Source organism: Podarcis melisellensis (genome assembly GCF_964234715.1).
Source record: "Podarcis melisellensis genome assembly, chromosome: 6".
NCBI classification, from domain to species: domain Eukaryota; kingdom Metazoa; phylum Chordata; class Lepidosauria; order Squamata; family Lacertidae; genus Podarcis; species Podarcis melisellensis.
The window spans coordinates 11,130,507-11,154,916 of NC_138538.1; the positions used below are offsets into that span (position 1 = coordinate 11,130,507).

At 43.8% G+C, this 24,410-nt stretch overlaps 1 protein-coding gene across 8 annotated transcripts in view; it reads right to left on the reverse strand.

Moving 5' to 3' along the window:
- CDH4 (cadherin 4) overlaps positions 1–24,410 on the reverse strand; it is a 794,671-nt gene that overhangs the window by 283,735 nt on the left and 486,526 nt on the right. For 5 of the 8 annotated variants that reach the window (XM_081916749.1, XM_081916747.1, XM_081916744.1 and 2 more), the window contains one exon: positions 7,821–7,997. In XM_081916749.1, coding sequence (XP_081772875.1) covers positions 7,821–7,997 — 177 coding nt within the window. The remainder of the gene's footprint in view (positions 1–7,820; positions 7,998–24,410) is intronic. The other 3 variants (XM_081916750.1, XM_081916748.1, XM_081916745.1) reach the window with 1 other exon arrangement.

A 24,410-nucleotide genomic window follows, 5' to 3' on the forward strand; every position in this document is an offset into this window, starting at 1 on the left:
GGGAGCCGGCGTTTGTCCGCAGACAGCTTTCCATGTCATGTGGCCAGCATGACTAAACCGCTTCTGGCACAACGGAACACCATGACAGAAGCCAGAGTGCACGAAAATGCTGTTTACCTTCCCACCCCAGTGGTACCTATTTATCTACTTGCACTGGTGTGCTTTCGAACTGCTAGGTTGGCAAGAGCTGGGACAGAGCAATGGGACACTCCATTGTGGGGATTCGAACAGCCGACCTTTCGATCGGCAAGCCCAAGAGGCTCGGTGGTTTAGACCACAGCACTACCCGCATCCACAACAACCACAACAATGTACATGTTGGAATGACTGTGCATAGGTCAGAGAAGGAGTTTCCTGCCCAAAGTTGCTGTCTGAAATGAATCGTAGCCTCTCCTCTGTTGCATTCTTGGCGTACTGGTTCATCAAGACCCTCACATCAGATGCAGCTGAGGCTCAGAAAGTAAATTCATGGAATGAAGAGGGATTGCAATTGACAGGGAGGGCTGAATACGTTTGCAAGAATAACGTGGCACGTCTTGTTTGGTTTACCATATTTTCCCAAAGAACGAAACGCTTTAATGAGCAGAGAATTACTGCTCATCCCAGCAGAACTGGAAAGGGGGCTGTACTTCAGGCTTATGTGGGCGCCATCCAGCTTTATTCACCTTGGCAAGGATTGAAACTTCATTCAGGCGGAGCCTCACTCAAATACTGACAAGCAGCTAATCAACTTCCCATAAAATGGAACTTTCTGTATTCACAATAGAAAGCCGGATGATGGGGGGAGGGAGCCAAAAAAAGATTTGCCCATGAATTTCAAATTAGTTTGACCTATAAAAAAATGGGAAACAGGATGCAGGCAGCTGCAGGGAAGGCAAATTCAAGCACACTGTAAAATGCTCTCTGTGTTTGTGCCTTGCTGTTGTTTATGAATGGGATAACTCGGATTCTCTCAGTTTTGGTTTGCTCAAGGTTCTCCTTTTTAAAATATTAAGTCCACTTCTCTACATTTCCACATAACTTGGCAAAAAGTGAAATTAAATCATTAGCAAAGATTCCTTAGCATTTTGATGTGACTTGCAACTTTTGCAGAGCAATTTCTCCTTCAATAATGCATTTTTATAGCCTCCCCCCCCCCATGAATATATACATTTTAATGAACATTTTACCCCAGCATATGAATTTTTGTACATATCACTTGACTGGAGAACTGCACTGCAAAATCTGGAGAAGTCCGATGTTTGAAGAACGGTTGTGCTTCAGTTCTTGGGTTGTTTCACAAAGTGGAAATCAGATAGGTCCACTTCTAATTGCAAATGAATCAGATTTCTCCTCCATCCTTAGTCATAACAGTTGAACCTCCTCTCTCTCTCTCTCTCTCTCTCTCTCTCTCTCTCTCTCTCTCTCTCTCTCTTTCTTATGCATACACTGATTTCATTGCACATGAATGGCAAATGGAGCTTCAGAGAGATTGTCCCTTCCAGAAAAGACAGGTCAGTAGGAAGCAGCTGTTTATTTTACTTCTCGCGGTAAGTTGCCGTAGCAACATGGTATAAATGAAGAGAATAAATAAATGTAAAGAATAAATGGATACATAAAATTACTGCATAAGTGGAAAGCTCATTGAAGCTTTGGAGAGAGACACCTGGGCTACAGGTAGTTTAACTTCCAGGCAATGCCACAATCAATTCAAGGTTTCTGACGCCTGACAAACAGGAGTCTTCAAAACCAGATCAGAACTGTTCCCCTAGATCTTTCCGACAATAGAATACCCTGGGGTGATGATTATCACGAGGATCTGAAAAAGCACTGAATGGTGGTCTCTAAAGACATACAATTTTGTTCTAAATGGTACATTAAAGAGAGTAGCACTTTATGGGTCAAACTACACTTGATGTCAGATAGTTCACAGTTCTTGCTCATGCTATTTTACTTCAAGTGAAAAGCTTCATTTTGAAACCTTTAAGGTAATGTTTTAGTTTCCTCTTAATTATGCTGCTTTGAATTTATACTGATTTTCTTTTGCAGTATTTTGTTTGGGATTGTTTTATTTGCTGTTTTAATGTAGGATCCTCAAGGATCTCTTTACAGGGAGCTGGCTTCAGGCACCAACCAGTTGGCAGACCATTACAAAGATGTCTGCAGACATTACATGAATGCTGGCAGCATTAATCATGCTGTGTTGGAATCCCTTGCGAATGACCCCAGTGCCTAGAGACAGGCAGTCAGGTTGTGTATCCACAACAGTGACCAGAGAAGGAATGACCACTGGGAGGAGACACTTTCATCTGCCCCACCCAGTGGCGAAGCATCTTTTCATGTGGAGTCGGGGCATGTGCTGCACACCAGCCCAAGCCTTCGCACCAGCCCCGAGCTACTTTCCCCGAAACCAGAAGCTCTAAAAACAGCAAAACCGTATTTAAAGTTCATGAGCAATTAAAATTCCATAAATGGCTGGGCCAAACCTCAAAGGAAAGAGAAACATATTCAATAGGCACCTAACATCATGATGCCTAATTTCAGCTGACGACCAATTCCAGGAGGCTGGAGCTGAAACACTAAAAGCCTGGTTTCTAGTAGCCCCTATGCATACCACCTCTGGGGCATGTGCAGGGCTGGATTTAAGTTTGATGAGGCCCTGAAGGTAATTGGGTCCTTTATATGTCCAGCTGTCCTTTGTCCACAACAAAATGTCGCTGTTTTTTGTGTTGAATATATGATATATGGTAATTTATGGACCTAATAGGTATCTAAAGCCATTTGCACATGCAGAATGTAGGCACACTATATATAGAAATGAGCAAACCAGTGATAATTTAGGGATCAGGCTAGCAGGCGGGGCCTATTACTTACATCATAGGAGCCTACACAACACAAAACACTGTTGCTGTATGTAGGTTTTATTTTATTTGTTTTTTATCTTATATTTTGGAAATGTACGTCCAGTTTTTTTCTTTAATTTTTTTTGGGGGGGCCCTCCAAGAGAGTGGGGTCCTAAGCTATAGCTTGTTTAGCTTATACGTAAATTCGGCCCTGGTCGTGTGCTGCTTTCAGCAGTGCTCCATCTGTGGGGTGCAGTTGTTGAACAAAGGTGGTCCCTTAGGAAACTTAGCTCAGAGCAGCTTATGGTATAATCAAGCTGCCTGGTGTTGACCACACAGAGTTTGGCTTACCTCTCTCAGCTTTAGTTATGTCTGTTTATGCCTCGTACATGCAGAAAATAGAACGTTTAAGACTTGGTAGCTGTGAGGGTCGCAGTTTTAGTTACACAGTGGAAAGCATACTGGAAATTATTTTATGGGAAGAAGGGGTTAACTAAAGAATTATGCTCCACTGCAACCCAAGGATTATTCTCCGCTGCCACTTTTTTCAATGCCTCTGCGCACATGACAGAATCAGCCAATCATGGAATCCATACCTTACAGAATTAATTACTCAACTTAATTGCTTAATGACTGCTGGCAATTCTTAATTGTAGTTGCTTTCTTAACTCTCTGATGCAGAATAGCTTACCGTGAGCATGATCAATCCCCGCAGAATGTTTACGAGTTCTGCGCTACACTAACCATGACAATTTCAACTTGTACTCCAATCAGACTCTGAGCATGTGTCAGCTTCTCAAAATTTAAGTTGGGTACTGATAATTTAACTATATAAACTGATTTTTATTTTTAAAGATCCTTCATCAGTATTCTCATAGCTGTCAACCTTCCCTTTTTTTGCAGGAAATTCCCTTATTCCAGCACTGTTTCCCGCTGCTTCCCGCTGCTATCCCGGATTGTTAGATATCCCGTAGACTGTCTCTGGGACAGGTGAGGCTGCTGGTCCCTTATTTTCAAATCTGAAAGTTGACAGCTATGAGTATTCTTCAATCCACACTCCCAAGTTGTCATCATAATAGCCCTTTTGGGAAGATAGGATCCAGTGCTTAAAACAACAACACATTGCGGGGGGGGGGATTGGAAGTGGGGAGAACAATACGAGCTGCACCCCTCCACTATCATCATTCCCATCACCCTCTACTCATGGAGGCTGCTTTTGCGAAGGAGGAGAATCCATGGAGGTTCCCTGCGCATTTCACAACTCTGGCTTTCCAGGGTTCCAGATTTCCCAGAGAGCCTCTGCACATCCAGGAAGCCCCTTGCTTAACACAGGTGTGCTCCATGAGATGGGAATGATGACAAAGTAAGACAGGCTAAAACACTTGTCTCCACATGGTCCTAATGCCCAAAGAGGCCTAGTGTCTTCTTGTTCCTGACTCACCAAAGATGGAAATGCAAATGTTAGCCATTCCAAAATGGAGGCACTGCTATTGCATTATAAGCTCCTGTTCAATTATTTCCCTTCTTTGTGTTTTTTTAAATCCATGGGTGAGCAGAGACTATTACTGCATCAAACTGGAATGGTTGGCAAGATCAGACACCAATCCTACCCAGAAAGTGGGAAGCTGCCCAAGGTCTCCAGCCATGGGATGCTTCCTAGGAGCTTTTGTTGACCATTAGATAGCTGCAGTGCCTGCTAGGAAAGGGAAGCCTGACTTGCCCAGCCTTTTCATCTTCTACATGTGGCTTAAGGGAGCTGCCAGGACACTGCCAGGTACTGACGATTTCATGGTCTTCCTCCCTCCCTACAGATGGTTTGTGTGATGGAAGGGTGAGAGGGTCAGGTTCCATGGGTAAAGTGTCCTTTGGTGGGGACCCTCCTCTGGCAGTGGACCAAAGCAGAAGAGCCATGGTGGTAGAGCTCTAAGCAGCACTGGCTAATGTTGTGCGGAACCTTTGAGTTTTTGTTTTGGTTTGTTTTTACCATTCAGTAGGATTGGATTTGGGGGTGACGCAAACATGCCTCCAAAATGGGTGGCTAGAAAAGGGAGGTGGGTCAGGTGTTATTTATCTTATGAGGTGACCTGGTCTTTCCTCCTTCCCAGTGAATTCCTTGAGGACATTCACAGTGTCTCTTTTTAAATGGGCTTCCTGGAATGACCACATCGCCATGTGATCTTTTGTCCCAGTGGCTCTCCAGGGGCCATGGGGGAAGGCAGAAAGAAGGCTGTGTGAGGCGGCCTCTAGCACTCAAGACACCCCAGTTATATTTCATGTGTCATCCAGGAAATGCATTGGGTTAAGGAGAGTATACATTTTCAGATGTAATTTATGTTATCAAGACTGCGCGTACCTCGGAGGGATTTAACAAACCACTTTTCGCTTCCGAGTGTCATGTGCTTAGTGAGGCAATGGCTAATCAGTATGGAGCAGGTAATGACAGCATTCATTTTAATCTTGGAAAGGACTCGGGAAGTATTGTTTCCTGACAAGGCATGCAAATGATGCACCCTCATTTTGTCCAATTATTTTCTAAAATTTCTTGCAATTACGTTGCAATTTTCTTCCAGAGGACAACTTGACAAAATGTTTGCCGGTGGCTTTTACTTCTTCCTTCATTTGTTTTACACAATATTTGTTTTGGGAGGTTGTTTTTTTGCTTCCAAAATAGAAAGCCTGGTAGATGCAAGATACACGGCGTGGGTTTCTGTTTGGCTACTGACAGCAAACATATCCATATGTACTCTGCGTCATTCAAACTTCCCTGTGCCATCTTCTTGTAAGTGAACTGGACTATAACTTAAAAGTCTCTGCTTGTAGCCTGTCATTTCCAAGCACACCATTAGTGATGCTGATGTCATGGAATGATCACAAACTTTCTAACTTGCTGAAGGGGGTAATGGCCAGTTACAGAGTTTTGACAACTATGCACCTAGTGGGAAGTTTGTTGGGATGAGCCATCAAACAGGGCCAATTAACAAGGGTGAGTAATGCTATGAGTGCCAGCTGGCAAATGCCTCTCTGGGAACCGAAGGAGCTAAGCAAAAGAGGAGCAGCTGACAATGAAAGGCAAGGAACAGAGGAGGCCAAAAGCTTTGGGAGAAACCTCAGGCCTGAGGTTGAGTATGGCGCTCCCCAGGCCACATACACCCTCCCCAGCCACACACTCCTCTTCCCAGGCAACACCCCTCACCACTGCACCACTTTGCATCCTTCTTGAGCATTTCCTCCTAACCTGGAACGAGTCCTTGAGCTGCAGTGCAGCCTATAACCATGGCTAAGCACAATCAACTGAAACAAATGCAGATGGGCGGGGTACAAATAATAAAAATATTATTATTTATTATATTGCTTTCTACTTCAGCCATGCATTCCCTCCTTCTGTTTTTTCCACCATGCTGGCTTTTGAACTCTAAGTGCCTATATGGAGGGACCTGTCTCCAGGGGCGGAGGAAGGGGGATGTGGTGGGGGCAGACCACCCCGGGTGTCTTTGCTGAGGGGGGTGACATTTGGCAGTCAAGGGCGGGTGATGTGCTGAATGTCCGCATTGTAGGCTTGCTCTGCCCCCATGGGCAGCTCACTCCAATCCTGGCTGCAGGGTGTCTGCACTTCTCCATGCACCCAAGTGGCTATTGTACGCCAGGGAGGGCACCCTCCACACCCCACGCCCCTCAGGAGTGCGCCCACCCTGGGCAGCACAGGCATAGGCTCTGCCACGGCCTGTCCCCTTGTACTGTGTAAAATGTCATGTTCACTGTCGTCACCATATAAAAAAACAATTAAACATCAAAAATAAAAATGGTTGGATAGTAAGCAAGTAAGAAAAAGAGGAGTCCATGATGGGATTTGGTTCTGGAGCATGTAAGGTAATAACAGAATCCATAATGCCTCTAAGCATGTGCAGAGTGTCTCTCCCCCACCCCATGTAACCACTAGCCTTGGATCAGAGTGCAGAACTTCAGCTGAATGGCTACAGCTTCCCTGGGGTAACAGAGCATTACAGATTCACTGCAACTGTGTTCCTGTTCCTGTACCATTGATCTTGGGACGTGTTCTGCTTAGGGTGTCTCTGTGTGGAGAAGCTGTATACAAATGCAAAGAATGGTAATAATAAAACGGTACTTACAGCTCTGAGCATCTACAAAAATACGGCACACCACTTGGAATTGCAAACAGCCTATCTCCAAAACACAGCCAGCCATCTCCTGACTCACGACAAAACTACATATTACATTAAACGTCTCGCTGTGCCTTTAAGTGCAGGTCTGTATGCTGTCACACAAATTGCCAGCCTGATGGATCAGGACCCTGACATGGGGGTAAAGGGGCTTTTACTGCTGGCCCCTTTGCTATGGCCCTGATCTGGATCACAGCAAGGTGTGTGGGGTGAGAGCTAAAGACCCCTCCCTCATCCTCTTGCTAGTGTCACAATATGGATCACCCCTCCTGAAGCAGCAATTTGTGTTAAGTTATGGAAGGGGAACCTCAGGCCAGGGGGACAAATGTGGCCCTCCATGTCTCGTTATCTGGCCCTCAGGACACTCCTAGGTCAAAAAAGCACCCAATACTGGTGCTGCTTTGCATCCTTGTTGAGTTCCCCTCTTCCAGGCTGGCGTGCGTCCTTCAACTCTGATTATGCATTTCACTTGCCCATATGGAGGAAACTAGCCTACTGTACAAAGGAAAAATGCACACTCATTGCTCCACCAACTTTTGCCTCTGGCCCTTCCCAGCACTGCCATGTGGCTCTTGGAAGGCCGCCCAGAATGGAACGTGGCCCTTGAGCTGGAAATAAGTTCCCCATCCCTGTGTTAAAAAACAAAACCCACTTAAAGGCACAGGTATATTGCTAAAGTTGCACTGAGTTTGGCCTTCGGCGTTGGAGAAATGAGCTTCCTCTCTGAAAACGACACCTCAAACAAGCTTTGGGAAATGTGCAGGGTGCCATCGGACCGACAATCAATCATGGGTATCCATTATTCAGCCGTCCCACTCACCCTAACCAGCTGCTGTGGGAAGGGTCCTCTCGAATTTTCTGGCACGTTGATCGGTGGAATGACCCAGTCTCGCTTTTGCCGCCTCAGCCCATGAGAATTCTGCTGATGGCGCCAGGGCAGGAGAGTGTCGCTCGGCTGCTGCAGGAGGTCTGCTGACGTGTTCTTCTTTCCTTTCTGCTGATTTGGAAGGGGGGGGGGGAGGAAAACAGGTATTGTTTTGATTTTGCTTAGTTTCATTTACAAAAAAAAGGAAGACAAAGCAACAATGCAATGCATGTAAGGAAAAATCAACTCCTCAGGACCACGTTGAGGCTCATTTGGGTTGAGAAATAACTGGGGGGGGGTATTTTTGTTATTACAATGAAGCAAACATTTCTGCATTGCAAAAGCGAGCGGCACTCCTATTGACAACTTCATTTTTCCACACGTATGGAGCTGTCATTAGACAATCAAGCCTTCTTCCAGGACGGATTGTCTTCATTATGCCAACTGCAGGAAGCTTTATCAGCCCCTTGGAGGATAAAATCTGCAGATTCCTAATAAATATAATAAATCACAGGGACGAAATGAAACAAGCTGAAAACACCCCTGGCGTTACCAGTGGTAGGTCTGGGTCCATTACGCAGTATTAAGCTCCTCGCTAGCCTGGAATTTTAAAGCACTGCTGACTTATTTGCAGTCATCATGGAATGAGATTCAGGCAGTCTGAATGCTGTCTAAAGAGATCCATCATCTGGTGGACACTAGCTAGAAAGGAGGGTCCAAAAGAAGATTGGTACATCTTGGAGCTCTGCTTCAAACTATATTTACTTCCACACAGATCTCTCCAAATGATGACTGTAAAAACTGTGGTTGGCATGATTATGTGTGTGGTCTTTCGTCAGTGGTTCTGGTCCTTAAAATGGGAACCCCATGTATTTAATTTGGCACCTAGCCTACTAAGCACCATGGGACCATGTGTGCCAAGGGCTCAGCACCCTCTTGAAGTGGAGAAATGAATGTAAGTGTGCAACATTAGCCCTTGTGATTGGCAGTATATTATTATTATTATTATTATTATTATTATTATTGACATGACTTTGGCTTATGAACCAGATGCAGCTAAATACCAAATCAAAGAGTGCCAGGCCTCCCAGAACTATGCAGGCAAAATCAGGGGGTGAAATGTCAAGCAGAGAAAAAGGTGAGGTAGGCAGCCTCTGCAAAGAGCAATGCTTTAATTGTGCACTCCTGTTACCAGCAGGGGAACACATGCACACAGTCAAACTGTGTAGGATTGAATCCGACACTCACCAGCTAGTGAGTAGAGGATTCAGTCCTGCTAACTGCAGGGTGCTTCACAAGGAGCACCCGGCAGGATTGTATGGAAGGCTCAGTTCTTCTGACTGAAGGGTGCTTGCAACTTGGCAAGCATGTTCCCCACAGGGAAGACACTTGTGAAGCACCACCCAGCAGAATTGCACTCTCTGCTCACCAGCTCAACCCCAATTAAATTTTCCCACTCCCCATTGATACAGGGCCACATCTAGGTCAAGGGAAGGTTCTGATCAACAGGACAATGGCTTCTGTCTGCTTGTCCTGTTCTGGTATCACAGAGAAGTCCACAGGGGAAGAGAGCAAGGGATGTTGCCTGCTTCAGGACCAAGGAGAGCTCCTAGTGTGTGACTTGCTCCATAAGCATTGGAAATGAATTGAGGCCTTATGAGCGCCTGACTCCTGTTCGTATCTTCTAGGCTCCTCCTCATTTTAGAGAACCAGGGTGCCTTAAGGGGCAGGCCAAAGTTCAGGCGAAAGCCCCCCCCCCCCAGTCTTCATGAATTTCCCCCTCTCCCCCATGAACTCAAAATCTCTCCACTACCCAGTCATGCCCTTCTCAGTTTATGTTTGGGGGAAACAAAATGCAGATTTAGATAGTGTTCGTGTTTTCTTCTAGACTGTGTGATTTTGCATTTGCAATCCTGATTTAAGCAAAAACCTGTGGCCATACAACCCATATGGCTTAACTGGGCTTCTTTCTTTAAGGAGAATCAAGGCTTCAAGCTCACTTGAGAACTGGGATGGGGAAGAGGGGCATTGGCTCTGAAGCCCCGGGAAACCAAATCAGAATCATTCCTCCATTTCTGAGCTTGCCCTGAGCTGTTTCTTGGTGCTGATAATGCCAAGGTTGCAGATTCGATCCCCGTATGGGACAGCTGCATATTTCTACATTGAAGGGGGTTGGACTAGATGATCCTGAGGGTCCCTCCCAACTCCACAATTCTATGATTCTATGAAAGGATGTTATCATGGTTCCCACATCAAATATAAGGATTGAGTCCAAGTGAAAATCATTTGTTGAATATCACCCAGGGGTGTTACAGCTGTACTTTCAATACAAATCTCATATTTATAAACCAAATGTGCTAGTTATCAGACCACAACTTCTGTAAGGGGAAGAACTACAGGCTAAAAAATCAAGCATGTGTCGTACTGGCAGAAGGTTCCAGGTTCACTACCTGATATCTCCAGGTAAAACTATTACATAGCACAGGGATGGGGAAACTGCGGTCCCTGGCTGTTATCAGATTCCAGCTCCCATCTCTTCCAAACAGAATGGACAGTGGTCAGGGATGATTGGAGTTACACATGGAGGGGCGTGTTTCTCATGTCTGATGTAGCAGATGATGTGAAAGACCTGTCTGAGAGTTTGAGGAGTCTAAGTCAGGACTAACAATGTTGGGTTTGATGGGCAGTTAAGTCTGAATTGGTATCAGGCAGTTTCCTACCACTGCCCTCCTAGTAATATGGCAACAGATTTACAACACAGGTGCTAAATGCTTTCCAAATCTTAAGAGTACAAAGTCTTGCTTGTCTGTGCTTATCTCCTTCCTCTTACATTTTGAGCTTTTCTAGCACCCGTGCTTAATCCTCTTCTTGAATATACTCATTAATAAGTGGCACCAGGAAATGTAAAAGGGCACCCAGGAGCTTGACATGCATTTATGCATACACGAGACCTAAACACAATCCACATTTGCTCCATGGAACGGACCCCTTTTAAAAATCAGTTTGCAATTCCCAGCTGGGGGATCTTGAGAGAGCAGAAGCTTAGGTCAGTTTTGATAATTGGCATGCAAGAGTGAGAGACAAATTACGAAGGGACGGTAAAATAATTTGTGCTCTGGCAAGTTTACACCAGGGAATGTATGTGGGCTAAAGAGAGACTTGAGAATTAACATGACTCCCAAAGCCCTCTGGATGCAGAAATAATTAGTATCGGCTCAGCAAGACCATCCTGGTCCTTTCATTCTTTCAGAAATATTTGATGGCTAGTGAGTGGAACATAACTCTTTGTCACTTGTAATGAGGTTTTCTGACATTAGCATAGATTGCCAACCAGACTTTGAGGTTGGCTGTGTGCACTGAAGCTAAGGGGCCAATTTGGACATTTTCAAAAGGGTCTCCCCTCCTCGCCCACTGGCTTGGTCCTCTCCATCACCATACAAAGAGTGTGATATCACACTGTTTTCCATCATGCTTCCAGTTTTCAGCTCCAAGTAGGGAGGGGAGAACTTAGTGGGATGCTAGAAGCCTATTGTGCTTTTTTCTAAAAATGAAATAAATAGAACTAAATAATTTCCTTGCAAGGGGAGCTGGCTTACTTATATGTATTGATCAGATGTTTCTCATTGCTGAGATATATTGGGCTGGAAACGCACCACAGGACCCAAAGGGAAATTTCCTTCAACTATGCTCTTTCCAAGCCCAAAGGACGTTGGGATGTGCTGCTTGCAAGATTTCTCATCACACTAGGCAATATCAACCCCACAGTTTGCACTGGAAGTGGGTAAATACAAGTGTCTCTCTGCTTCCCACCTGGTCCAGGTGCATGAGATGACCATATCCCACCTTCAAGCAACTGTGCTTCTGAATAAGCTGAAATTCTCCCATTTACCAGGGGCAGCCTCTATTTTCAATCCCTATCCTTGATTTGCCTCTTAGTAATAATAATAATAATAATAATAATAATAATAATAATAATAATAATAATAATAATTTATTATTTGTACCCCGCCCATCTGGCTGGGTCTCCCCAGCCACTCTGGGCGGCTTCCAACAAAGATGAAAGATACACTAAAATGTCACATATTAAAAACTTCTGAATGTCAGGTAGATGTCTTCTGAATGTCAGGTAGATGTTTATCGCTTTGACATCTGATGGGAGGGCGTTCCACAGGGCGGGTGCCACTACCGAGAAGGCCCTCTGCCTGGTTCCCTGTAACTTGGCCTCTCGCAGTGAGGGAACCGCCAGAAGGCCCTCGGAGCTGGACCTCAGTGTCCGGGCAGAACGGTGGGGGAGGAGACGCTCCTTCAGATATACTGGACCGAGGCCGTTTAGGGCTTTAAAGGTCAGCACCAACACTTTGAATTGTGCTCGGAACTGTAATTAGGGGTATGTTGTAGGTATCAAGGTATTTTGTTTCATTTTTTAAAGTTACAGATTATACATCTGCCAAGTGTCCCTTGCGTATTTCACAGATACCATCTCTTTTGCCAGATTAAACATCCCATTAAACATTTATTTATTTTTTAGTAAATAATACTTATGGTGAGCTTGTTAACACATATGCTGCAGAAGTCAGTACAACAGAGATGGGGACCCTCATGGATACAACTCCCAGCATCCCTGCTCACGTTGCTCAGGACGGATGGGAGGTGCAGCTGAACAATATCTGGAGGGTTACAGATTCCTCATCCCTGCAGTAGAGGCTAGGGTATCATAGAGGAAATGAAAGGCATTGCAGAGCAGGTGGAAAAGTCAAGGAAGATCCAGGCAGTGACTTTCATGCAAGGATTCAAAGCACGCAGACTGCATACATTATACACATACATACCCGTCTGCAGATGTTTAAAGTTGAATACAGTTATTGGGAGCAGCACCATAGGGTCAGAGGGGATTACAAAGTCCTTGATATGTTAATATCTTCTATGCAGGCTCTATATACTACAGCATCCATGATAGCATCATATGCTCTATGGATGAAAAGCAATTGTATTGCATTTCACAGGGTTTTTTCCTTTCCTTTTTCTTTCCATGGTTTCCGAATTACGAAACATGCAAAATAGCAATTGCACCAGCGCATCACCAACATAATTCGCCCTACCTAAGCATTACTGATAATGAAAAAAATAAAATAGAATATGAGCAGTGTATGCCAAACCACAGTGACATATTTAATTATAGATAACATAGATCAAATCTCCCCAAATGGCATGCAGCTCAGATCCATCCCAAAAGAGACTAAGGTTGAGCTGCATCACTTTCATTCAATACATTCTGGGTTTGAATGAAAGACTCCATTTATCAATGAATTATTATGTTGGAGTCTCTCCTCTGTTTAGCTCTTCCAGATGTGTGAGTTCAGTTTCAAAAACCAGTGGTGGGGTTGTCTTCGTCCCTTTTTTAAAAGAATGGTCAATTGTGCTGCAGTCAAAATATGAGTGACCATTTCCGCATTCTCAGGTAGCACTGTGCCCTTTAAAAATCCTAGTAAGATAACCAGTGAGTCAAATGGCATATCACTGCCTCTAATTTTTAAAATTTCTGTCATCAGCTTCTAGGTAGCTCTAACTCTTTAGGGACATGATTTTGGGATCCAAGCTGTTTCCGAATCCTTCACCAGCGTGACACTAACTGTGGGGTGTGTTACATCAGTACAGTCAATTACAACATGCTTCACTTTCTAGAGTGGACGGAGACGGGGTGTGTGTAACTTCCTGTTCCTGCTGTAAGTGATTCAGCAGATGAGTGAGACTCCATAAAAGCAGAGTCACGCAGCCGTTTTGTCTCAATTCGATTCAACTCTCAGTTAAGACTCATCCATTTTGCTGTCTACTTTTTTTGTTTAAAAAGTAGAGACATCACCTTGCCAACAAAGGTCCGTATAGTAAAAGCTATGGTTTTCCCAATAGTGATGTATGGAAGTGAAAGCTGGACCATAAAGAAGGCTGATCGCCAAAGAATTGATGCTTTTGAATTATGGTGCTGGAGGAGACTCTTGAGAGTCCCATGGACTGCAAGAAGATCAAACCTATCCATTCTTAAGGAAATCAGCCCTGAGTGCTCACTGGAAGGACAGATCCTGAAGCTGAGGCTCCAATACTTTGGCCACCTCATGAGAAGAGAAGACTCCCTGGAAAAGACGCTCGTGTTGCAAAAGATGGAGAGCACAAGGAGAAGGGGACGACAGAGGACGAGATGGTAGGACAGTGTTCTCGAAGCTACCAGCAGGAGTTTGACCAAACTGCGGGAGGCAGTGGAAGACAGAAGTGCCTGATGTGCTCTGGTCCATGGGGTCATGAAGAGTCGGACATGACTAAACGATTAAACAACAATTTTGCTGTCTGCTGGCTCTCAGCCAGCAGCACTTGGGCCCATCTTCCCAAAGCACGTAAGCCACATTTTGTGTTTGTAACACACAACGTGTTGTAAAGCCTGCCTTCTAGGATGTGTTCTGTGAACAACTTGTGAGTCAACTGATTGTTATACTTTTAAAGACAGACTCGTGAGTCTTTATTGTATTTTTAAGAGGGAGAAAAGGGGACACCAGGAATAATCCATATGAGGAAGCCAGATTGGATTAGTCATTTTGTAAAGATTCAAACGAATCTAATCAACCAGCTTCTGTGAATAGAGGGGATTTGCTCTGCTACTTCACTCACTAGTGTGAGTGAAGGAAGGATAATACTTAACAAATATTTCCTTACCTATTATCCTAAACATCCCCACACAAACTGTCATTGACACCACTATCTGGCCCTACAGACATTGAAGCTCCGGTGTCAGTTGAGCCAAAGTATTTTATGTTTCTGTGGTGCTGAGGTGAGGAAATCCACAGCACTGTCTCCAATGTCAGAAAGGGAGTTCTGAAGGGAACCATGTTTGCTGGAATGCTCTCCATAGGATTGCAGTGTCAGGGAACCAATCCAAGCTTGTGCTCTGGTGCATTTATCCAGTGTAAAAAATAATAATACAAAAAGTACAGAGACTACATGAGAACGAACATGAATCACAAACCTTCCCTTTCAACAAAGCCTCCTTGTCTCCACCCCCAATATCTTCATGTCAAACCAAAACAATAACTCTCTTTCATCTTCATTTGTTGACAATGTGTTCTCATAGCATTAATTTCTCCCATGGTGTTTAAATAAGTTATGCATGTTCTCTGGTGTTCAAAAGCTAAGTAAACTGTGTGAACAAAACTGGTGGTGGGGCTGAGTGCCAGATCCATTCACTTTTCTGTAAAAAGAACAAGCTATGAAAGTAACAGAAGAAAAGGGAGCATTATACGCATGCATAGAGATTTCCTTTTTCTTTTTCTACAGGATCCAACAGTTGTAATAAACCTGGGGTGGACTAGATGATGCTTCTCCATGATCTGGACCATATATATATATAGAGAGAGAGAGGGGGGGGGCCTCCAGAAGCCCATGCAAATCCATAATATTTGGATGTGGCCCAAGTCAGGGGTCACCAACCTGGTGCCCTTAGGTGACAGCATGCCCACCATTATGTCCTATGCAAGGTGTGGTTCAGATCAACATGTACCAGAATTTGCAAAGATTGCTCAGACATCCATACATATACATTTCACAGCAGGATGCACACACCACAAAATACAAGTGGGTCTGCACTGTGAGCACTACAAATCCCACGGTGAAGCACATCCTAGGTTTGAAAAATGGTGCATATGCCTGTATGGAACCACACAATTTTGACATGTCCTCACTGGGAATACCTGGCTCTCTGGGAAACTTTTTGGGCAATCCTTCCTGCTCTTTTATCCAAATCAACTTCAGTAGAACAAGTCCCTGGGCTACAGGATTCATTTAAATCCCTAGCTTCACATCTCTGTGCCTCTGGTCCTCAACTGCTTCCTGGCCAACACCTGCCTTGACATCGCAGGTGCACAATCACAGGCTTGATGACCCCTTGTCTACGGACCTCGGCATTGGCAGACAGAGGCTAGGACAGAACTGCATTTTTCTCCGAGATAAAGGCTAAAGTGATCTAGTTAACAGTTGCCACTACCTCGGAGAGCAATGCAGAAAGACTCCAAAAGCCACTGCCTCCTCATTTGCCTGAGAGCAGAACCAGTGAGTGTGAAACAATACCAGCTTTCACCTTACGCTACAGTTAGCAGTAACCAGTCCAGCCAGCTGGCAGTTCTCCCCTTCCAGCCAACCTGCTTTTGTTATTAGTCAGCCCCTGGCTAGAGAGACATCTGGACATTATTACCCAGCCAAGCGTGGACCACCAGTCCATTTACATAATACAAGATCAGATTTTGTGTACCAGCTTAACGGCGCCTTTTGGATTCCTGTAGCTTTTTTCAGGGGACAGAATAAGCCACCATTGTGAACCTAAGTTATGGGGTGTCCTAATGCATCCCTTGAAGGCTATTAATTTTATAGTTATTAGCTCCATAAAGGAAATATTATATGTTCTGCATGGCGATGCACTGATTTGACTCCATGAAGAAATTAGGAATGGAGGAAGGGTTTTTTTTTTAATAAAATAAAATAAAATAAAAATAAATACCCTCCCAAAAACCCACCATGTTATTCCTGACATTTTTGTTTCGCTGCCATTAAGCTTTACTCTTTTCAGTTCCTCTTCATGCGTGTTTATTTGTCACATTTGTTAGCAACCTTTCAGCAATATGGTTTCATGGCAGCTTTCAATTAAAAGCAGAAAAAACCATCAACAAACCTAACAACTGAAGGAATAAAGAACACAAGGGGGGAACTTCCACCTCAGCAACATCCGCCAATAAAAAAAAGAACAGTCAAACTATAAAACAACAATTAAAATTGTATGAGAGCTGTGTAACATACAAAGTCTTTGCTTGGCAACAAAAGACGTCAAAGTAGAGGCCAGGAAAGCATTAATGTGGAGGGCATTCCAAACACCAGGGCAACAGACATATGTACACACAATTATGTTTTGGAAAGCGGGTTGTCCATCTGTTCTCCATGGGTTTGGCCGCCATTCGAGATATCATCACCAAACTTGGCAGAAGGTGTTGCTGAGCTGGGGGCACAGGTCACTGTCAATGTTTGGATGCTGACCGCCATTTTGAATCAAGATGGCAGACTCAGCAGTGACTTTGGTGTGACATTTTTGGCAAAGGTTTGGATGCCTCTCAAGACACAGTTGCCAAATTTGGCATGAGGGCTCATAGATGTTTGGATGTTGGGTGCCATTTTGATTCAAAATGGGAGATGGTAGACCAAAACATACCTTTTACCTCTCTTTGGCCATTTTGTTTAGCATATGTTTGGTGACCTGTTGAGATATTGTCACCAAACTCTGCATGAAGGTTCTCTCGGTGGGGGGAGATCACCTTCACTGATGTTTGCATGCTGGGTGCCATTTTGAATCAAGACGGCAGATCAAAACATGACTCTGGCATGACTTCACCTGATTTTTGGTGTGATGGGTCCAAACTCAACAACTGCACTATCCATTATTTTTATTATTATTTATTTCACATATTCCTGGGCAGCACAGGGCACTCCCTATTGGTGTGTGGGGGTGTGTGTCATGGGATTAACGGCAGCTTACAGATAAAGACAAGAGTTACTAAAAGCATAGAAAAAACAATATTTTTTAAAAAATCATGTAAACATTGATAGAAACAAAACTATATACATATATGAAATCTGCTTAAAACATACAAATAGTTACAATAAAAAAGTACAGCACCGGCCCTTTCATGAAAAGCAGTCAGTTCCCAAAAGCCTGTTGGAACAAGACGTTCTTCACTTGCTGGTGGAAGGACAAAAAAGAGGGAGCCACTCTAGCTTCTCCAGGGAGAGAGTTTCAAAGTCTGGGAGCAACCACTAGGAAGGCCCTCTCCTGCATCTCCATCCAGTGTGACTGTGAGGGTGACGGGACTGAGAAAAAGACTTCCTCTGAAGATGTCAAAATCCATGCACGTTTGTATGAAGGAAAGCCATTCCACTCCCGAGTGGGATGGTGTTGCGGTCAGATCACGTGGCCTCCACACACAGCAGGCGCTGGGGAAGCCCCGCCTCATGGCCCCCGGCCAGCCAATCCGGTTGGCCGGGGGTGTGGCTTACTCCTTTTAAACCACAGTGCGGCAAGGGGGATCTCCATCTTGTTCTGTGGATCTCCTGCCCTCCCACCCGCTTTTCATGCATTCATCATATTAGCCTTGCTATGGACCTCAGTTGGTCACCTGTTGAAGGGGCCTGGTAGGAATTATTTCCACCTGGCACATTGGCACTGGACATTTGGTTTTCCACCTACCTCATAGCAATCGTCACAACTTTGTAAGGTTTGGCAGTTAGGCAAACCTTGTTTGGGGGAGGGGTGGTGTGGCCACAACCTGCCCCTCCATATTAAAGGGTATTCTGTTAAAGGAATCGGAGGGGCATGGTCTCTGTCCGAAACCCAGATGGGGGCTAGGGCCATGGCATGACCCCTATTGGTGACCCTGGGGGAGATCCTAGATGTGCATCAGCAGGGCTCTCCCTACTGGTGGTTAACCCTTCTGGGATTTCCTGCAGGCAGGCAGGAGTCAGATATAGCCGGTTCAATTCCAATGCCTAAGCCAATGCTGCTCACATTCTGTAACTAATAAAAGTTGTAGCCTGAATTTTGCCCATTAACCTAAATATGGTATCCACGTGTTATTATTCAACATAAAAGAGGGGGAGGGGCGGTGCAGGGACTTGACACGCAATATGGTCTTTCAGATAGCTTTGACTTAAGCCATGTACAGCTTTATAGGTCATAACCAGCACTTTGAATTATGCCAGGAAACAAACTGGTAGTCAGTGGAGCAGTTCTAATAAGGGAGTCACAAGAGACATTATCACAGTTCAAGAACACATCCCAAGCATACCAAAATGTGCTCAAGGAGGCTGCAGAGCAGGACTGGCGAGGACTATGGGTTGAGGAAAAGGGGTCTGGGTTAGCATCTTTTGGGCCAGACCAAGAGAGTCATATTCAGTCCACAAAACTGAGGTCACCAGACCCTGCACCAAGTTCATGGTGGTGTTCAGGACAGGGCATGTACACATTCCCATCTCCAAACTGCCAGTGCTGGATTCATTTCTAAACCAGAACGGACTCCTTCATTACAGAGGAACTCAGTTTCCTGCCATACTTCAGACAATGGCTGAGAAGGTACTGAATTTGCTGTTTTAGAAAAGTTTCCTGTTTGTAGATACTCCAGGGTAACTACTCAGGAGCACATCCACAAACCGTGCAGAGAGAAGAAATATGAAGAATTCAATTTAACTTAGTCTGACAACAACAAAAATCACCTTTGCTTGCTAGCTATTTTTAAAAAATAATAATAATGCTAGTGGAGAAACAGAGTGATGTATGAATTCTATTCTACATGTACAAGACATTCAGCTGCCATTGGCAACTGTAAAGGTAACAAACAAGATTCTTTTTATCTTATGTATGTATGTTTATATCTTTTTTTAGCAAATAGGGTGAGATTTCATTTGGCATTGTCATGCAGAAGAAATGAAAGGTTTGTGGACCGAAAGCAGAATACACACACACACACACACACACACACACACACACACACTTGTTTGCTTAAATAATTACTGTGTTTGCATTTAGGTCACTGCCGAATTTGCCAGAACTGAAGCATCAGCAACCCTGAAAATCTGCAGCAACAGTAGACGAAACTACCATGTCCAATGATCCTCTTTATTTCAGACCTTGATTTGCTTCTGCCTATTGATGTTAAGCTGTTCTCTTTGTCAGGGTGTCATCCCCTCTATTTCCTAGCATGTTCCCGTCCCCCTGTTGAAAAGCTATAATGGCTACCTATCAGCCATATTTACAAATAGTTGTAAGCTCCGTGGTGAATTTAATCAAAGGCAGCTTCGCATCGCGTCCTATTAGCATCAAAACACAAATTGCTATTCATGAACGATTTGTGTCAAAGTGCTTCGAAAAACTGGCATTTTTAGCTGCAAGATGCTCTCCTGAGCACAGCGCTTCAGCAAGGGCATTAAATTAATGTGTTTGCATAAAATGTGTTTGCTAATTGACAAAGAAATGGGAATTGGGCATCTGACTTCTACTTTAAAGATAATGAACAGCATTGGGAAGGAATATATGTACAGGTAGACAAGATCACCTCTTTGCTCCTAAAAAAAAAAAAGTATCTTAATTTCGGAAGCAAACAGGAACCAATCCTAACAGGCGGCTTGAAGTGCCAGATCAAACTGTTTGATCATCGGCACTTCCAAAGGCAAACAGAGGCTGTGGCACATTTGCGACCTTTATCAAAACAGGCGGCACACAATCAAGAATGCTATGTTTGCTTAGGAACTCATTAGATAAAATTACCTCTCCATTTACAGAACAGTATACAATTGCAGGGTGGTTTTTATTTTTTATTTTCTGTTAATCAGCTAGTTAAGCAAGAAATTCATTACTTTCTGGGAGGGGTGGTTTCAGTTAACAGGAGGGCTGCATAGAACAGTTCGCATTAGAGTCAATTAGTAAGAAAAATTGTCAATTTTGGCAAGCACGCAGGATTCGTTGGTTGACAGACGGGGAAAAGACTGAGTGAGAGACTAACACAGACATCTCATAATGACCAAAAAAAGGGGAAAGAACAAAGGGAAGGGAAGAAGGCGGGTGATAAGAGATTTGCAGAATGTTCAGTGCAATTGCACTTTGCAAATCTGGTGTGCTATAAGGGGGTGTTTATGAAAGTCAGAGGTGGCCAGTTTTTTTACTCTTAGAGGACATTCGCTTTTGCAAATAAGAGTTTGGAGACCAGAAGTACGTAATTTGTTTCAGGTTCTGTAATAACGTTGGGCTCATCTAGCACAATGGTCTTCCACTGGTCTAGACCTGACTCCCAGGCTGCAACATGGAGGCCATATTCATGTTTTCACATTTGTCTTATATGTAATAGTGCTAATAATGCACATTATGAATCCTCAAATGGCAATTCGCAGAAATATGCATCTTATTAAAAAAAGGCTCGTGCATTTCTCCTGCCACATTGCGGCACGCATAGGAGCTGTTAAAATGAGTGCCTCGTCAGATTAACGCGTCTTAGTCTGGACACACACTTGGTCAGCCTAAACAGGAATTCAGCATGGCAGCAACAGCTTTGCTGTGACCCATCTGATGTGAACTCGCAACCCAATGGTGGGTCCCAACCTGCTGGTTGAAGATCTATGATCTAGCAGTAGGGGTTTGCTGGTTATGGAGCATCAGTGAAACAGCAGCATTAGATACAAAATCCAATGAGAAGTAGGGATAGTAACATAAGATCAGCCCAGTTTGATGAGCTGAACAGCCCATTGAGTCCAGCACATTGTTCTCAAAGTGGCCTATGGGAACCCCACAAGCAGAACCTGAGTGCAACAGTGCTCTCCCCACCTGCATCAGATGGACAGGTGTAATAATGTGGCCCTCTCCATCAGCATGTCTGAGGACTGCTTCCTCTTGGCTTCTTCTCTCGCACAACTGCCTCCATCAGTGATCATTTCTCCTGCAGACGTGCATTCATAAAAGGCATATGCTCTTCTGCTATGGCTATGGCTTCTCTCCTCAACGGAAGAATGCACCAGCACTACGGATGGTTCGAGGTCCAGCTCCGAGGGCCTTCTGGCAGTTCCCTCACTGCGAGAAGTGAGGTTACAGGGAACCAGGCAGAGGTCCTTCTCGGTAGCGACACCCACCCTGTGGAACGCCCTCCCATCAGATGTCAAGGAAATAAACAACTATCTGACTTTTAGAAGACATCTGAAGGCAGGCCTGTTTAGAGAAGTCTTTAATGTTAGAAAAGTCTTTAATATTTTATCGTGTTTTAAATATTCTGTTGGAAGCCACCCAGAGTGGCTGGGGAAACCCAGCCAGATTGGGGGGATGATAAATATTATTATTATTATTATTTATATTATTATTATTATTATTATTATTATTATTATTATTATTACAAGGTTGAACGGTCTTCTAGTTTATTCCTTAGGCTTCTGCTGTAATTTGCTTGAAGGCTGCAATACTTTCTCATTCATTCCTTTATAACTGTTTTTTAAATGTTTTTGAAAGAGATGTTATTGCACTGCATTGCTTTCATTTCTTCTGCTCAGTGCGAAACCACCTACATTGCATGTCTTGAGCCCCATTCAACTCCAGTAATCTCTGGTTATAGCACTACAGATAGCAAAGGGTGGGGAAGACCTTTCCCCTCCCCTTCTGGAAGGCTGTGGCTGCCCATCAAGGAAGACATTACTGAGATAGAGACATCAACCACCTGCCTCCATCTAAAGCAGCTTCGAAAGGGTACTGTAAGCATAAAGCACACAATCAAAGCAAAATTAAGCATGCATAAGTACCATTAATTTAAGTGAGTGAATAGAGCACATAGTTAAATCTCTCTTATTGCAAGTAATATGATTTAATGGTGCTTAACTTTGGCTGGATCACACCCAAAAATACAGTTCTAAGTCTAGCTGTGTTGCAGAAAAAAACAACAACTCAATAGTACCTTAGAGATTAGATAATTTGTTGTAGCATGGGCTCTCGTAGGCAAGAGTTTTACTTCATAAGATGAATGGAAAGTGAAAATATAGGCACCCAGAAGTCCAGAGGTGGCATCCTAATCCATGAGGTTGTCTACCACCATGGCTAGGTGATGGCCAAGCAAGAGGAGGTCATAAATTGCAAGGGTTCCAAGCACATGGTAAGATCAGAACCTTGGAGAGGGTTCTAGATATGCATTTGAGAACCACAGTTGGTGATCATAGAGCTGAGGAGGAACATGCAAGTTGCCTCAACAGTGTCTTGGGGCACCTGGCAGATTTTTACACCCTAGGCTTAGGATTTATGAAATTCAGGGCCCATTTCCCGAATTCTGCATCAGGGCATTTAAAGGAATGGTATCTTCTTCTGCAGCAATTTGCTTCCACTAGGGCCTGAGTTTTCAGTCCGGAGAGATACCGTCACAAGGCTCCCCTGATCCTCAAAGGAACCTGTGGACCTCTGCTATCAGAGTCTGGGGGCAGAGTTGTCTCCTTGGGATTAAAGGGAAGAGCTGTGGTCTCTGGTATCTGCTGCTGCATATAGGACAGACCAGAAAGAGGAGGCATCTCCTCCTTGGGACTGCCATTAGAAAAGAAAGACCCTGCCTCCAAGGATTCCTGGTCTGCAGCCATGACAAGTGGCGTGTACTGTTATGCAAGTGAAATGAACAATTAAGAATCATGATTAAAATAACAAAACATGTTTAAAACATAGCCTTTTCTCTTTGGGCCATTTGCCATAGTTGAATGTCCTGGTAATATCCGGGGACTTTACAATCCTTCTGAGCTTAGATTGCTGTTAGCAGGGCATGAAGTGAATGATATGAGCCGTCAAGACAATGTCAAAAAAGGACTCAGTCTGAATCATGTTTTAAAAGTTTCCAAATGTCAAAAGTATTTCTTAAATTTAAAAAACAAACCCTAGAATTGCACTTTTTTTTGTTTTTGTTCCTAACGTTGTCGCTCGCTGTGTTGGCAGTCATGAAACACATTGTCAAACGTCTCCTAAGATGAAATTTAGAGACCTTCATATTTACCATCTAATTGCAAAGCTTCATCTTAAAACTAGATTTCTCCCATGTCAGTTAACCTGAAACAGGAAGGCATCTGGTGAAGGGGGCAGAGAGCAATAAGAGCATCTGCTCCAAGCACACCTAGAGAAAGTGTGCAAAATGGAAAGCAACATTTATACAATATCCTGAAAGTTATTTGGGAGGAGGATCTCAGTAGCACAAGCGGAAGCATCTTTCCAGTGTCATTTGGGTTTGTCAGAAACTTCATGTCAGATGGGATGAGCCTGGGATATAGGGCTTGTTTTTTTATGTCAGTGTCTTACATTCTGGAAGAGTTGCTATTGCCATGAGAAATAACCTAATGGAGATCCACCAAATGACTTGCTTATTGAGCATTCATCCTGATTTAATTGCATAAAGCTTGTGGTTAGACTATGCCCACATACACAACATACATTCAAATAACTATTATCCCAATTTAATTTACCTTCAAATAATATTGAGAACTGTAGTTTGCTAAGGGTGTAACCCCTGTTTGTCTCCCAGAGCTACAATTCCCAGAGTGGTTTAACATTCAATTCATCTAGCAATTTTCACTCCATAAGTCAAGCAGGAGTCTCCTAATAACTCTCAGCACCAGTGATAAAATACAATTCCAATAATTCTTTGGGAGAAGTCATGATTGCTAAAATGGTATAATCCTGCTTTAAACATCAGACCCAAACGTGGCCTATGTCCAGTTGTTCTTGAGCATTTGTTCTGATTTGTTTATGACAAAGAACATTCATTTGGATTAGTCTTCCCTATATCATGCATTCATCCCACATTTTTCAAAGCATTTCCATTTTCCAAACCACAAAAAGCGTTGTTGTTTTTCTCCTTGGTGCTCAGGTGGCAGAGAGCTTTCATTTCCATTGTGCAAACCTAATGCTTTGGTATGCGCTTGAATTCCTCCTGCAAAATATTGACAGTCTGGAGGCACCCATTGTCAGCT